The sequence below is a fragment of the Gracilinanus agilis genome, chromosome 5 (assembly GCF_016433145.1).
Source record: "Gracilinanus agilis isolate LMUSP501 chromosome 5, AgileGrace, whole genome shotgun sequence".
In the NCBI taxonomy this organism is placed as follows: Eukaryota; Metazoa; Chordata; class Mammalia; order Didelphimorphia; family Didelphidae; genus Gracilinanus; species Gracilinanus agilis.
In genome coordinates, this window is record NC_058134.1 from 191926159 (window position 1) to 191944262 (window position 18104).

The following is an 18104-nucleotide window of genomic DNA, read 5'->3' on the forward strand; positions in this document are numbered from 1 at the left end:
ATATATATATATATATATATATATATATATATATATATGTATACAGACACAGAAAATTATACAGATTATCTTCATGAATACCAAAGATGTATGACATGAACAATGAAAACACACCTTGGTTATATGATACAAAAGAATGGAGGAGCACATGATTAGTGAACTTGGTCACTGGACTAATAATAGGTCAGAAACTTCTACCAGGAGCTCTTGGACTCGATACCGATAGACCTCCTTGCCTGTAGCCTACATCTTGTTCTGATTATCACTTTCTACATACTGGTGGTAAAGTGGACTGAGTACCTGACCTAGAATCAGAAAGACTCATCATCTTAATAATTTAAAATTTGACCCCAAATACATAGTTGCAGTGTGACCCTGAGCAAATCACTTAATCACCTTTTGACCACAGTTTCCTCATCTATAAAATGAACTGGAGAAGGAGAGTGATTAGGTACTTCTATGGATTGAGAGCCAGGCTTAGAGACAGGAGGTCCAGAATTCAAATCTGGCCTCAGACACGTCTTAGCTGTGTAACCCTGGGCAAGTCACTTAATGCCCATTGCCTAGTCATTACTGTTTTTCTGCCTTGGAACCAATTGATTCTAAGATGGAAGATATTTTTTTAACAAAGTGAGCTGGAGAAGGCAATGGCAAACCACTCTGATATTTTTTTTTTGCTGAGAAAACCCCAAATGGGGTTGCAAAGAGTTGGACATAATGAAAATGACTGAACATAAATAATAACAAACACTAAGTTTTCTTTGTCACCTAAATATCTCCAAAAGTAGAATATCATGTTAAAAAGGAGTTGCCCCTTTAGCCAGCCTTTGCTTTTCTCTGTACAATGACTGGGGATGCCCTTAGAACTAGGATATACTTGTTCAACTTCCCTGATGGAACAAGTCAATATTTATGTGCTTTCTCATTTGAGTCAATTCAACTCAGTCTCTCTAAAATTATTAAGATTCTGATCATGGTCTGCTTCTTAGAGACCACTTGGCTAACTTTCTTTTTCCTTCTTTTCACCAAGAAGTCCTTCTAACTCTTCAATAGGTTCTGAATGGTGTGATAGATTCACTGTCTGGATGGATCCCCTTACTATTTTCAGGGCTATTTGAGAGGTATCGTCTCTAATCTTTCAATTCCTTCATATTAGTGGCTTTCCATTAGTCTAAAATCTGCCCCAAGATTCATTAGCAGAACTCTATCATATTGCTTAAAATCTTGGCAACAGACTCAAGAGTAGTATGGCTTTTTTTTTATCAAGAGTTTTTCTGAGCTGACCCCACAACTAAGGCAACAGACCTTCTTTAGCTGTCAACTCGGTTTAGTTTCTCTCCATCTTTTCATTTTGTAAAATCTCAAAGCATAAATGAAGGAGCAGGAATGACTCTCACAAAAATATTGTTAAAGGTAGTAAAATGCCTGTAACTTCATTCTTTGTTGCATTATATGCACATACCAGAAAGTCCACATGTTGATTCTATTTGGTTTACTATTAAGGTCTCAGGGTTCTCAGATTGTTTAATAGTATGGAACTGAAATACTCAAGCTGTGGATCTCCCTGAAGGTGGTAAGGGGTAGCTCCAGACTTTTTGATTCCTGCCAAGATAAACTATTATCATTTTCATTATTATTTCCTTAAGGAGTTTGTTTATAGAGTCTCTATCTTGGTCAGAGTGGATCCTGACAAAGAAGTCAAACATAGAGAAGTCAAACATAGAACTCCACATCACGGGTGGTTTTAGAAGATTTCTGCTCATCATTCAAAATTCCTGTGTATACCAAGTGAAACAGTCTATTACAACTTAGATGTTGCTTATGTTTTCCCTATCTTTTCCCAGAGACTAAAAGCTAATACAAACAGTTTCCAAAGACTTACTGGTACTTACACTTTCCAAGTACGTAGCACAAATTGATAACACTTTCCTTTAAACACATTATGCATGTCTCACATTTTGCTGCCATTTGGATCAGTAAAATATGCTTCTTACTAGCTCAGGTATCCTTTCTTGAACTGTATTCCAAAATTATAGTATAATATTATCATGGTGATAGGTTGAAACGTCTTGGATAGCAGCAAGTGATTATTGGCTAATAGGTTGGTCAGTCTAGTGCAGCATTCTATGGAAGAGTTTTAACTTCTTGCATTGAATCAAAGTAAAGTGCTCTCTAGGGAATAAAACTTGAGTCCTTAAAAATCAGTTCCTCAATAGTAGCCATCCATGAACAACTGAAGCAAAGAAGATTGGTTCAAAGAAACGATATTCACAAACCTAGGTGGCACACTCTCATGTGAAAGTTTCAGATGCTCAGTTATATTTTTATGTGACAAAAGTTCATTTCTCTGCATCTCAGAGCACTTTCTCTCCTTGTAGGGTTATCATCGTAACATAAGACTCATGTGGTGCCTGAGACAGATCATCTACATTCACATTAATCTTTCCTGACATATCGTGTACACTAATTCATAGCATCATCCAACTTATAGCTACTCAAAATATGTCAGTACACACTTGAAACTGAGATCTATATATAGTCTCAAAGTTTTCCAGTGACAACCCATTTCAAATCAATCAGGCAATAAAATTAAGGACAGTATGTCAACCAAGAACTCTAATTTGTTTACTGTTATTAAGTTTTCAACTGGTGGCATTGTTTTTCCTGTTTCTTCTACTACTTTTCTAACTGCTTCTTAGTCTCCTTCTAGTATCCATATCCTACCCCTATGTATATGTGCTGTCCAAGTCTTCTCTTCTCTATATATATATTATCAATCCTCATGATCCCATAAATTCAATAAAATATATGTTCCCTGAAGGGAAAAATTCTTTCATCTTTTTATTCCCAGAACCCAGTACAATGCCTGGTATATAGAAGGTATTTAATAAATGTTTATTTTAAAATCAATCTGTTTCCATTGATTCAATTACCATCTTATAAATTAATGACTCTAAAATCTACACATCTGGTTTAACTCTTTACTAAACTCCATTGCTCCATTACCAACTGCCTGTTTGACATCTCCATATGGATTTCCCATAGGCATCTCAAACTTGACTTGATCAAAATAGAACTCACTATCTTTCCCTAAAAAGCATTTCTCTGTTCCAGCTTTCCATATTTTTATTGAGAATACATCCTCCTGATTCCCCAGGTTCACAAATTAGGAATCATACTTGACATTTTCTTCTCCCCAGCCTATATCTAATTAAATGTCAGATATTGTTGATTTTTGGCTCTACTACATTTCTCAAATTCATTATCCTCTCTCTACTAACACCTCTTACTTGGATTATTACAACAATTGCCTTCCTCTTGATTTCCCTGCCCTCAGTCATTCCACTCGCCAAAAGTTCTCTAATATAGCTTCTTGTTCATTCACATTTGACTCTTTGTGAATCTGTGGACCATATGGCATGCCAATTCTGCCATGAAATGTTGAATCATGAGATTTTCTTTTTTAATTAATTTATTTATTTAGAATATTTTTCTATGGTTACATGATTCATGATTTTTCCCAGCCTTCTTTTCTCCCCGCTCCCTGAGCTGACAAGTAATTCCACTGGGTTATATGTGTACCATTGTTCAAAACCTATTTCCATATTTTTCATATTTGCAATAGAGTGATCGTTTAATGCCAAAAACCCCAATTATATCCCTGTCAAACCACATAATCACATATGTGTTTTTCTTCTGCGTTTCTGCTCCCACAGTTCTTTCTCTGGATATGGGTAGCGTTCTTTTTCATAAGTCCTTCAGGATTTTCCTTGGTCATTGCATTGCTGCTATTAGAGAAATCCATTGCATTCAATTGTGCCATAATGTATGAGACTCTGTGTACAATGTTCTCCTGGTTCTGCTCCTTTTGCTCTGCATCAATTCCTGGAGGTTATTCTAGATCACATAGAAATCCTCCAGTTTATCAATCCTTTCAGCAAATAGTATTCCATCCCCATCAGATACCAATTTGTTCAGCTATTCCCCAATTGATGGACACCCCCTCATTTTCCAATTTTTTATCCCCACAAAGAGCACGGCTATAAATTTTTTTGTACAAGTGTTTTTCCTTATTTTCTTGACAAAGATGCTGGCATGCTTCACTGCTTCCTTTTCCAGATTATTAAGGCAAAGAGAGGTTAAGTGACTTGCCCAGGGTCACAAAGCTAGGATGTATTTGAGGCTGGATTTGAACTCGTCTTGCTGACTTCAGACCCATCTCTCTGTCCACTGAGTCATCTAGTTGCCTCTCCAAAACAGCTACCTTAATATTATTCCCAATTTCCATGTCTTCTCATGTGACACTCAAGTGCAAGAAACTTTAATGGATTTCTACTGTCTCTAGGATAAATATAGTCTCCTGCTTGTCATTTAAAGTTCTCCACAATCTTGTGTGCAACATATTCTTCTAGTTATCCCTCTCAATTCTATATTACAGATAAATTAAGTTACTTGCTATTCTGTAAACATGACATTCTGTATCAATTTTCCTTGGATTTGTTTGGACTTCTCTTTTTCTTTATCTTTATCTCTTTGAATCTTGAACTCCATGTAAGTCTACATATGTTTTCAACTTTCAAGTCTTTTATCTTCACTATGAGTAATATAAAGGGACTATCAGCCTTAGCAATGATGTCACTGACTAACAATTCTTTCTAGTAGATTAAAAAGTTGTCCAAATTTGACAGAACAATATTCTGAGAACACTTTCAAAAACATCAGGAGTCATTTTGAGGCAAATTATGTTTGTTGCTCCATAGGCACACTGCAGATTCTTAAACTAAGTTTCTCACTCAAATGAGCCTTCTTCACTTCTACCATTTTATAAAGTCTTCAGCTACCAATTTATAAAGTCTAATTTGTCTAAATCTATTCTGGATGATTCAGTGTTCTTGCATTGTTCTTTGCAATTAAGTGCTTCTAGTTTCTTATAAGTGTCTGTTATAGGAGCCATGAATAGTCAAGGTGTTGCAGTGTCAAGTTCCAGATCACAGCCTGCAGTCCTGGATTGTTCCCAGTCAGTGCTGACACACTGGAGATGTTTGCTGGATCTGAACTCACCAGAGCCAAGATGGACACTTCTTGCTGATGCTCATGACTTCTTAAGAAATTTCAAGCTTGCATTAATGTTTCACTCATTACTCCATTTCTCAACAGACATTCCTAGAACTTTTCAATGTGGGTGACTAGAAGTGGTCTCCAATGTTGCCTCCAAATTTCACATGCTCAAGAGTACTTTGAGTTTTGTTGTAGTTGGCTTCACCATAAGTCTAGAGGACTTAGTGATCAGGAAAGGAACCTTTTAGAACAGTGATTCCCAAAGTGGACGCCACCGCCCCCTGGTGGGTGCTGCAATAATCCAAGAGGCGGTGATGGCCACAGGTGCATTTATCTTTCCTATTAATTGCTATTAAAATTTAAAAAAAATTAATTTCCAGGAGGCTAAGTAATATTTTTTCTGGAAAGGGGGCAGTAGGCCAAAAAAGTTTGGGAACCACTGTTTTAGAAGTTGAAATTTCAGCTTAGACTTGAAGGAGTCCAGGAGGTAGAGGTGAAGAGGGAACATTCCAGGGATGGGAAACTATAAATGATTATTCATAGAGACAAGATATAGAATGTCTAGTGCAAAGAATAGCAAGGAGACCAGTCTGATTAGATTATACATACATGGAGGGAAGTACAACATGAGAATATTGGAAAGATAAGAAAAGACCAGGTTTACATATCATTCTGGAGTCTCTCAAATATATTGAATAGGAGAATGATATGATCAGACATATTTTCAGAAGATTGTAAAGAATTGACTAGAAGAGGAAGACATAAGGCTTGAAATTAGAAAGAAAGTTATTGGAAGAGTTCATATGTGAAATTATCAGGAACTGAATCAAGACAACGGAAATGGCAAAGGAGAATAGAGTAGAGATGTATAAGAGTTATCAAATGTATAGACCTTGGCAGTAGGATATGGATAGAGGAATGAGAGAGTAAGGAGTTGAGGATAACATCTAGAATTTGAACCTGATTAACTGGGAAGATGCTAGTGGTCTTTGACAGTAATAGAAAAGTTAGGAGGACTTACGTAATAGGTGTGAGGTTAATGAAGAGATAAGGAGTTCCTTTTGGGGTATGTTTAATTAAAATGTCTATGATATCTACTTTGAGATTTGCAATAGTCATTTAGGCAGTGGAGATTTGAGGATGGAGGTCAAGAAAGAGATTAGGGCTTGAGCAACACAAATAAATCTGAATTTCATTAGCATAGTTATAATAATATCACTGAGAATTGATAAGATTACCAAAAATTAGAACAGGGAGAAGAAAAGAGAGTCTGGAACAAACCCTTGTGGGTCACACAAAGTTATTGGGTGTGACTGACATGAAGATCCAATATAAAACTAAAAAGCCAGCAAATAGATAGGAGAGCCAAGAAGGAGTTGTGTCACAAAAGCCTAGAGAGAGGAGAATGTGAAGGAAAAGAGGATGATAGATTGTGTTAAAGGTTAAAGAGAAGTCAAGAAGGTTAAGGATTGAGAGAAGATCATTCACTTGGTGAGTTAGAAATCATTAGTAACACAGGAATTACTAAGACAAAATTTTCAGTTGAATGATAATGTTGCAAATCATACTGCAGAGAGTTGAGACCAAGATGAAAGGAGGTATAGACACTAATCTTTGACACTTTTCTCAGAGAGTTTAGCCACAAAAGATAGAAGAAATATAGAATGATAACTAAAAGGATGGACTGACTGATCAAGTGAGGGTTTTTTTGAGGATGAGGAATATAGGCATATTTGTAGGTGATCATGAAGCAGTAAGCAAGAAGGGAGAGATTGAAGATAGTGAGAGAGGAGGTTAGTAATAGAAGGCAATCTGCTGGACAAGTTGAGTTGGAATATGATCACTTGACTATGTAGAAGAGGTCTGCCTTGTTGAGAAGGGTCACCTTTTCATGTGAGATAGGAATGAAGGAGGAGATAGTGGCAAAAAAGCATTTGAGTGGTATTAGATAAGGAGGGAAAAAATTGAGGTCTCAGTGAATGGCCTCCTGGTCTCACTAGTAGACTACCTGGCCATTAGGCCAGATCTGGACCAGCCTCCATTTAACCCATTGCTCCTCCTCCAACGTTTATTCAGGGAATAATAAGAAAATCTAATGTGAGCTAAGACTCCTACACTTGATCTTAACCAAAAGGCTGAGAAACGATTGAACTAAGACTCCTAAGAAAAATATGACTATTGTTTCTGACTAGCAAATTATTTCTTCTATTCAGAATCTTTGTAATTCAGTCACAAACTGCCAAAGTAAAAAAAATCTCATCTCTTAGAACTCAATACTCCTGACTCTCTCCTGTTCATTCATAACTGCCCTACCCTTCTTATATCCTTATTTCAATTTCCCCTCCCATATCCTGTTTTATTGCTTCACCTATACTCCTTGCACCTTTTTAATTATCACAGAAATTCACCAGAAGATATTGTTTCTCTGGATATCTTCTCCTTTTCCCCAATACTGTAAACTAGGATGAAAATAGATAGCTTGTTTCTTGCTTCTCCCTGACATTTTCAGATCCTTCTCTTACTATCCTCACGCAGCAAACATCTCCGCCTTTAAGTTTCAGATATCCAGCTATAATATTCTAATATCCTAATATCTAGATCTAATTGTGAGTCATATACTTTCCCATGAAGTCATTCCTCAACTTTCTCCAAGAGTTCAATACTTGGCTCATAGTCTTCCTCCCTGCTTCAATCTCTGCTCTTATCCTTGGGGAGTTTGCTTTCCATGTTAATATTCCTAAAAAAAATCCCAAGTTCTTTGACGTCAGTTTTTATGCTTTATAGTTTCACTTCATCTTGTCTACATAAAGGTATGGCCTATGTGTTCCTCCTCTGAAATACTTAATTTTGAAAGTCTGTAACTGATCATATCCTTTCAATTCACATCATCTTTCATATCTCACCTTTCCAAATCCAACCCTTCATACTCGCTGAAACCTCCAGTTACTCCATCCCTCCTTGATTTCCAAGCCCTCCATTCCTCCTCTAGTCTCATTTTCCTCCCGCTGTAATTTTAGTCATATAGTTAATTAATTCAACTTTACACTGTTTAGTGCCCTTTGATCCCTTGTCCTCTTGTCTTATTGCAGTTTATCCCTTTCAAAAAACTCAACAAGTTTTATCATCTTCCTTGCTCCTATTTCAGTGCTATTGAATGCTGCTGAAGCAAATCTCAGAGCTTTGCAATAGAAACAGTGTTTTCATAATTCAGCTTCTTCCTTTCTTTCTCCTCACAATATGGGAGGCTTTATCTAAAAGTAGGCAAAGCTGCTCCCAGGCCCTGATTGGCTTCAGCTTCTCTCATTCAGCTTTCTTCTCTATGACTCTCCACTTCCACCAGTCAACATGAGGTAGAACAAGAGCTTCCTAGAGCTCTAAGAGGTTCAATGATTTATCTCAGGTCACGCAATCAGTATGTTTCAGATGTGGGGCAATACCAGATGTTCTTGTCTTGGAACTTGCCTCCCTATCCATTATGCCATATTGTATTCATATTTATCTTAAATTATGAAGGTATAATGAATCCAGCTTAAAATGTCAATATAAACATGTAACAGTTATTAATAGACGGCTATTAGTGGAAGGCTTCACTGGAAATTACTGGTTTAATATTACTAATTTAAGCAATTTGCTTCTTAGAATCTAAACCATCTCTATGAATCTACATAAATATAACCTGAAACCCAGGCTTCCAAGTTCAGTATCAATTGTTTGGGTTTATCCTAATTTGTTATTGTGTAAGCCCAGTTCATATGCCAGGGAGGACCATAAAATTATTAAATTAAAAACTAATTTTTATTATTTTATTTATTATTTTATTATAGTATAATAATGTAACTCGTAAGAGAAAAATAGTCAAGAGAATTATTTTCAGTGCTCCCCCAACTCCTAAAACAACCACTCCTCAAAAAGTGTATAACCACCTCTGTCAGTGGGGCAGTAATTATGTGAGGGAAAACTATAGTATGGGTTAGAAATTATTCTTCTTATACTTGAATAGTCATTCTCCTTCTCTCAATTATATCATGGAGTTATGTGGACATATTTCAGGTGGAGTTATTCACCTTACAACTCAAGCATCATCCCTGTGCTGCCAGTATTCTTGGATCTGGGGATATTATTTCAAACTCCCTTTTCCTTCCAATTTTCTCCCTCTTCACTTCAGGAAGTTATCCTAATATCTCTTCCAATTTGTTCCTGGACACCAGCAAGCAGATTCCAAGGCAGATTCTCCTATCATCCTATATTGGGAATTGTCTCTTCCCTTCAATTCTCTAAATGCACAAACTCACCCTTCCTGTTCTATCCCTGTGTCTGGGATCAAATGTCCCACAATTCTGAAGTTCTAGGCTTTCTCTCAGTGAAAACTAGTGCTATTGCTTTAGCTATCCTTGACAGTAAATTTAAATAGGAGTCCTCCATTATGAGCAAACTTGATGTACATCTATTAAGCTTATTTTTAAATTTGGTAATCCACCTATACAATAAGTGAGAAAACTTAGACTAAATCTTGCCTCTGTGGATGTAGCTTTCCAAGTTAGACTTATTCTTTTCAATTATGTTAATAATACAAAGCACTCAAGCCTGTTTTGGATTAAATCCAAATGTCAAAGAATAATGCAGTTTTACTAAGGGTGTAAGGGCCTTTCAGTTCCTCATAGCAGATTCTGCCTCCTTGACCTGACCAAAGGAGAAAGAAAAATCCTTTTTTTTAAAAAACTCTATTTGGAGGTTTTAATCCTTAATTAGCAACATCATTTTGATTAAATAAGACTCTGGAGGATTAAGACTGGAGAGCAATCAGTTGTTCTGAAAGATAGCTCTGGAGAATTTATTATACTGTGGTCTTAGTCATTCAAAGTTGTGTTTAATCAAAGTGACATTTCTCAGTGTTGATTACAAAAGAGACATAATATGAATGAACTACTTCTTTGGGGAGCGGAAGGGGCTTTGGAAATAGGAGGGTGGGGAATGAGGTGAAAATGAATTTTTCCAGTTGTGTGGTATCCAGGCTATTCAATTACAACCATAGGATGAATAATTCAAATTTGGTTTTTTATTATTTCCTAATCTCATTACAGACTCCACAAATGGAATCTTATGCCACTTTCTCATTATTAGATAGCAACCTGAAGTTAGATCACTTTGTAAGTTGATGTAAGGAATCAGTATCACAGTTTATGGTGATGTGAGTCTCCAGAGGCTCAAAGATTCACATTTCCAAAACTTTGAAGTCAATAATCATAATTTTTGCTAGTAAATGGAAAATAACTGAAATTTTGAGACTAAGGTCTATGTTAAAACAAAATTATTAACTTAGGCTCATCTAGTGTGAAACCCAATACATTGGATTGATTTGGGGTACATTAACACAGACCACAAGTATAACACTTAGGATACTGGCAAATGTTTGAACAAATGATACTTTAATGAGCTGAAAGAGTTAATGTAGCTTCTAAAATTACTCATTTTACTCTCAGATAAGAGCTTTTGCATTAGGAAAATCTAGCTCATCATTATTAAGCACTATTAAAAGAAAGTCATTTTGTGGCTGATCAATTAAGAAGAAAAACTGTTGTCAGTTTTCTGTCAATAAACTAAGAAAGAAATGGGAAAACTAATGAATAACTCTCTTCCTAATTATCAGTCACAAAATGACTAACCTTTATTAATACTAAATAATAATGAGCCAAATTCCCTATTGCAGAAACTTCTTTGAGAGTGGAGAACCAAAACCAGACAAAAAGAAATTTTTCTTGGATGTGCTCAAATTTAGAGGACAATAAGCAGGCATTGCAGAAATTAAGGTTGCTGTTATAGTTCAATTTCTGGAAGGGGACTAAAAAATGGGGTCCCCAATGTTCCAGGTTCCTTATATACCACTGATGCCTGAGGAATTAAAAACTAGACATTTTAACCCTTTGTAATTTGATTTCTGACATTACCACTCAACTGAAACTATTCTCTCCAAATATATATTAATTGTAACATAATTTGCCCCATTTTTGAGGCCCTTTTTGACCTCTCTATAGATTATAAAACTATTTATCACCTCCTCCGGAATACTCTCTCCTTCTTCAGGAGGCACTTTGTGATACTGATTACCTCTAGCTCTCTTCCTACCTATCTGATTCTTCCTACGTATTCTCATTCTTTTCTTCTATTTCCCAATTGGTGTTGGTATGCTTAGCCATAGATGGCCCTCCAAGATTCTATCCATTCTGTCTTTTATTTTCTATTTGCAGCCTCACTCTGTGTAGCCTCATTAGCATCTATAGACTTAGTTGCTATTTTTGTAGACCATTCCTATATATATATACAACTTTAATTTCTATACTGAATTTCAGTCCCACATCACCAATTGCCTATTAGACATTTCCAAATGGATGCTCCATAATCGTCTTAAACTTAGCATGTCTAAAACAGAACTCCCTTTTTCATTACACACATACACAAATTATTCCACGTTCAAACTTTCCTATTTCTGTTGAGGGAATCATATTCTTCCAGTAACCTAGATTCACAAACCTCAAGATTATGGACTTTTCTCTTTCCCTTGCCCATCCTCATATCTAATTCATCATCAAGTCCTCCCACCTGGCTAACTTGAAGCTTTAATGTTATTTTTTTCTGTAAACTCAGTTTCCTGATCTGGAGCCTCACTGCCTCTGTCAGAGACCTCAATCTCAACTTAAGGTGAGAATTTCATTTGTGTCTCAGTTGCAACCTCTGATGTTAAGTCTTTACCTTGTCATCTTTTATGTAAGGGATAATCTTCCAGAACTCTTCTTCTATGCAGATGATTAGATAGAAGAAAGGTACAGAGACAAAGCTAACCTCAAGGAGCAAGATCAGTATCTTCCCTGTATCAAAAAACATTTCTGACTTTTCAAATGCTTATAGTCTCTCATAGACATTTCCTACTCTTCCTTATGTTCTCTTGGAACGAATCAACCAATAAGCATTTATTGAAGTCCTGGACAATGAAGGAAGCAATCTCTACTTGCAAGGAGCTTATACTAATCAGTACTTTTTTCTAGTGAAGTGCAAGCAATTAGGTTTTTTTCACTGAAATTATAAATCTATGAAAATTTTTAAAATAAAAATTCAAGAACTAAGTCCATGCAAAATAATTGTGTTCTATAATATACCCATGAGTATTCTTTTGCTACTTCTGGGCACACAATTATAACAATTTAGGTGTAATGAGGATCCTCTTATATGTTTACTTTCATCTTCTCCATGTCTTTTTATAATTCTCAGAAGATGGGTGAGTTACATGCATATATACACATTGATTTCTACCTTCTCCTTCCTTTGTCTCATTGGTATTATTTCTCTTTATTTCTTTAATTTTTTTCCTTCAAACTTTTCTTTACTCTTTTTTTTTTTACTCTTTTTTTTAAATTTTAAACCCTTAACTTCTGTGTATTGACTTATAGGTGGAAGATTGGTAAGGGTAGGCAATGGGGGTCAAGTGACTTGCCCAGGGTCACACAGCTGGGAAGTGTCTGAGGCCGGATTTGAACCTAGGACCTCCCATCTCTAAGCCTGGCTCTCAATCCACTGAGCTACCCAGCTGCCTCCTTTTCTTTACTCTTGAGTTCATTTCCATTGTATAATTTTTGTTATTAGAATCTCCTTATCTTTCTTCTCACCCTTTGAAATATGGTTTTCTGAATACTAAGGTAAATATCATACTACTGTATACCTATCCCTTTTGTCTTTCATCCTCATAAGTACTAAGATAGCTTACTTCCCTTTCAGGTTCCCTTCGTTTCCTCCCCAACAACCAGTTTCTCTTTGTTGGTAAACATATGATTCAAGAATTTCCCTTGATGATTCCTCCACCTTTCAAAGGATTAAAATTACCATTAAGATAAATCAATAAAGTTTTAGTTCTGCTTCTGTCAGAGACTTCTAATAAATGTAATAAAATTGAAGTTCCTCATCACTACCATATTGTGTTTCAATGCCAAGCTCATGATGTTTCCCAAACTTCTAGTCTATTTCCTCTTTCCTCCAGATGGCTGGCAATATTGTTTTTGTTTCTGCTTCTGTTGATCTTTACCCAGATGTTCTCTACAATGTTTTCCTCTCTGACACCTGAATTTTCTCAAATAAATATATCTTCATAATCTACAATACTAGTCCTCTCCAACTTCTCCATTTTACTTATCTTATTTCTTTGAATTTGAATGAGTTCTGCCCTCATAAAGCCATATTCTAATGCCAAGCCACAATATCAAATTTGCCTACTTGCCTTAGTATCATCTAATGTTATCTTTAGAATATCCTTAGGGTTGCATTCTGAGTTGCAGTCTGAAAATATTTTTCAACAAAAATAGCTCCAATAAAATTCTATTGGCATTCTATCCACACCAACAATGCTATATCCTCCCTTTTGAGAAACAAATACCTTCTTCCTTAGCATCCTCACATCAAAAGGGTAATATGAACACAAGCCTGCAGGAAATTCCTTCAGAATTCTTCCCCAAACACATACAACCTTGGAAATCGAACCAAAATGAAGATAGAAAAGAGACAGAATACATTAAATTTCTCATTTGACTTTTTGTCTGATTTGACTCCTTAGGAAAAGCTTTTAGGCTCTGGATGCTTGAAATAGTTTTTATTTTCATGAAATAACTAACTATAGAACTTTAAGGTTCAAGGCTACTGAGAATGTGTAGGAAAAGGAGGACAACTAAAAAAAGTTAACAGCAATCACAAAGAAGGAAATAAAAAAAGAGAAGACAAGGGGAAAGGAGTAAAAGAGAAACAGCTTCCAGGTTTTCCAAGTCAAAAATCATAAAATAAGGTTTAAAAATTCATTTCAACCTTTCATTCCCTAGACCAAATGCAATGACCCTGTTTCATTAAAGTGTAAACCTAATCCATTCCACTGAAAAATTTAGACATAGGAAGGAAGAACCTTAAAGATTTTATCTCCCTTTCTTTCTCTAAATTTTTAGCTACTAACATATTCCATAAAGTAAAATTCTGAGAGAAAAAATGCTGATTCTAAAATAAGAAATAACTGACAGACCAAAATAAAATGAGACGCACATTTCTCTGACTGTCCCTAGACAATTTAATGTTACCACATTTGTAAGCCACAAAATGCCCCTCAGATTTTTTTCAATATTGATTACTTTTGAATTATGATATTCTCTTGCATTGAAATTGCACAGTAATGTTATGGTAGTGATGTGCAAACAGTGAACCTGTCTTTATTACCTGCTCAACTCTAATGATATCAGGAGAAAAAATAACCACCGTCCTCTAAAAACATATTAAAGAATCCCAAAGATCACCATAGGTGGTCTGTTCAAACAAACAAACAAATGACACCATTTTCCTCCACATTTCATACCAGCTACACTGCTTTGGGATTTCTTTGTAACTCTCCAAAATGCTTTCCTTCCCCTAGAAACTCATGATTGAGAAATCTCATTTTTCTGTAAGATCGAATCTGCTTAGAACTCACTTACATCTTATCAATACCTTTAACTCCTCTTATTGGACTCTGACTTGACAGAATCAGATAGGCAGAGCCATGGGCTCTGGGGCTTCTAAGGAGGAACTCTGCACATTTTTTTCCTCTATATTTCTCACTAGCTACACTGATTTTGGACTTCTTTGGAATTCTCCATCATGCTCTCCATATCAAGTAGCTTCCTTCCCACTCCTTCCTGGCCTTCACTTTTTAGTTTCCTTTAATGTTTTATCTTCCCTCATTAGATTGTAAGCTCCTTAAGGGCAGGTAGTATCTGCATTTGTATCTTCAGCAGCTAGTATATTGCTTAACAGACAGAAGGGCTTAATGAATGATTATTGACTTGTTGACTTTAAAGTGAGTAATAACAAATTCAAATAGACACTTAATGGGACTCAAAAAGGCTTGCTTACTATAAGAAGTATTTTTATCAGTTTTAGAGTAGTAAATTATGCCCAAGGATTGAGTCAGAAAGACAAAATCCCAGTATTTTAGAGCTAGAGGTAAGATATTTCAGTAAATATGTAGTCTAAACCGCATCCTCTCCCCACTTAAAAAAAATCTCCATTACAATATGCCCCCAAAGTGGTCTCAGTCTTCTTGAAGACTTTCAGGCAGCAGGAACCTGGTAGTCCTTAGCTTATCCATTTCACTTGAAGATATCTCTACCTGCTCCAGACATTTAACTGGCACCATCTATATGTGTCTCTTTGCAACTTCTATTCGTTCTTCTAGTTCTTCTAGTTCTCCCCCTCTAAAACCAAACAGATCTTATTATGTCTTAGTAAATGCTTTTTGACTTGACTACCCTTTCGATACTTGAAGACACCTACTATATCCCTCCTATTATTTTTCTTCCTCTTCTTCCCTAATTATCTCAGGTTCCATCAACTGATCTTAATTTGCCATGGACTCAAGGTTCATGTCATTTTTAAGATGCTTTCCATTTTACAAATCTAACTAGGGCAGAATACAATTGAAGTATCATTTCTCTATTTCTTGTAACTATGCCTTTCTTAATGCAGCCTAAAATTACATTAGTTTTTTGACAGTTAAATATGCTAAAGTATCTTCTTTATTTTAAGAAAATTGCTATATTGATACTTTTGTTCTTTACATCAGTCATATCTGGAAATAATTTCTCCTACTTGCACCAAAAAAAATCAACCCTCTCTTGAATAATTAAGCAAAATCATTCAAAAATATGCCCACATATAATAATGTATAACATCTTCTGGCCTAGTAGTATGCCTCACCCCCTCCTCTCCTCTATGTGGATAGAGGTCTGTTTTATTATCTGTTCTCTGGAATCCTTAAAATTGTTTTTTTTAAACATCCTCATCATTGTATCTTCTGTTCCTTTAATTAGGCTCTTTTTATTCCATATCAGCTCATAAAAATCTTAATTTTTTCTGAATCTCTCACATTGGCAATTTTTAACATCTAATTATATTACAATAGGTTTTAAGCCACTATATTTGGTCCATTTATTGTATACCCATTTGTTTGCAGTTCTTTGATACTACAAGTTATATTATTAATATTTAATTGTATATATTGGACTCTTGTTCATATTAAACTTCTTTAGAATATATGTCCCAAAAGCAATCACATTGGGATTGAGGGAACAAAAAATATAGACAACTTTTTCATGTATAATTTTAAACTGATACCATGCTTCTAACATGAATATTAGTGATTCTGAATTCACAGATCCTCTGTAACATATTTGCTAATTTGCAAGTTATGAATAACAAAACTTCAGAGTATTTCTAATTTTCATTTCTTTTAGTAGTAGCATTTTGAATAAAGTCTTCATGTTATTTATAGCTCACTCTTCTTTTGAGGACTGCCTGTTTCAATTTTTTTGGCTATTTATTGTGAAAAGACTCTTGTTTGGACATTTGCATCAGTTCCTTATATCACTTCTTTATTGAAGATATTTTCATAGAGATTTTTTCTCATGTAACTTTTCCCCTTTTATTTTAATTGCATTGATTTTGTTTTTACTGACTAAATCCATTTTATTAAATCAAACTTTCCTAATTTTATCTCCTGTGATCTTCGATTTCCCTTACTTGATCAATACTTTCCTGATTCATGGTTGTGAAAGGTACTCCTTCCTGACTTTTCTTTTTATTTATGAAGGCCTTTTACCTCTGGACCCTATATTTACTGAGAGATTATTGCATATGGTAAAAAGTATAAAGTGTTGGTAGGAACTTAATTTCTATCAGACTACTTACTACAAGAGTTGAAATCCTTATGTTAGCAGAAAATTAGCAAATACTATTCTATAATGTTCAATTGCTTCTTTATCTGGCATACCTAGTTTTTTTTCACTGGCCAATTTTTTTTCTACCTTTTAATCAGTAGAAATTATTATGACAATTACTGTTTTGTAGTATGGGTTAAAAATATGGTACTTCTTCCTTCACCATATTTTAATTTCCCATATTTCTCACGAAATTTTTTAATTTTTGTTGCTCAAGATTAATTTTGTTATTACTTTTTCTAGATCAATGAAGTAACCCTTTTATGATTATTATGGCACTGAACATATAAATTAATTTAGGTGATAAAGTTATTTTATTATACTATAATGACCCAACTATGAGCACTTAAAATCTATAAATTTTCATTTCTATTGTGTCTTTAAATTGTATTCATATAGCATTTGTATGTGTTTTCTTAGGTTGGGTCCCAGATATTTGATACATTCTTCAGTTATATAGAATAGGATTTCTCTTTCTTTTTTCTTTCTACTGAGTTTTTGTTGGCAATACAGAAAAATTAATATTTTTGTGGATTAAATTATATCCCAATGTGTTATTGAAGCTATTATTTCAACTAATTTTTAATTTAACACACAGAGTTCTCTAAACAAAGCAGCATATTGTTTGCAAGGGTTTATAATTTTATTCTCTTTGCCTGTGCTTGTTCCTTCAATTTCTTTCTATAGCAGATTATAGAAGTGACAGTGGGTGCCTTTGCCTTACTTCTGGTCTCAGTAGAAAGCCCTTTAGTTTCCTCATTACTAATAATGCTAGCTCTTAGGTTCAGATAGATAACTTTTATTAAGTTAAGGCATAATATTAGTAAGCTTTTTAGTATTTTAAAAAATATAAATTGGAATTATATTTTGTCAAAAGCTTTTTTCTGCCTCTATTGAAATAATTCTGTAATTTTATCATTTTAAAATCAAGATGTATATTTATAATTTCCCATTTTAAATCAACTCTGCTTTCCTAGTATAAATCCAAGGTGGACATAATGTTCGATATTTTAATATGTTATTTCAACCTCATTGCTATATTTTTAAAATTTTTCCATCATTTTTCATTAGGGATATTAGTCTGCATGGTTTTTTTAAAAATAATATTCTTTAGTTTAAATATAGGACATTTGCCTTATAGCAAGAGGTCAGTAATATCTCTTTCTGCCTTTTTCAAACAATTAATGAAATATTTGAACTAACTGCTCTCCAAAATTGATTTGCCCTTTTGAATTTCTCATCCTTCTTGACCTCACTAACATCTCTGGCTTT

The 18104-nt window shown here is 34.8% G+C and overlaps 1 protein-coding gene across 1 annotated transcript in view; it reads left to right on the forward strand.

Moving 5' to 3' along the window:
* The window catches only part of SLC15A5 (solute carrier family 15 member 5), a 132938-nt gene that overhangs the window by 7380 nt on the left and 107454 nt on the right, over positions 1-18104 (forward strand). The window contains exon 2 of the mRNA XM_044679073.1: positions 4948-5017. Within this exon, the coding sequence (XP_044535008.1) occupies positions 4948-5017 (70 nt within the window). The remainder of the gene's footprint in view (positions 1-4947; positions 5018-18104) is intronic.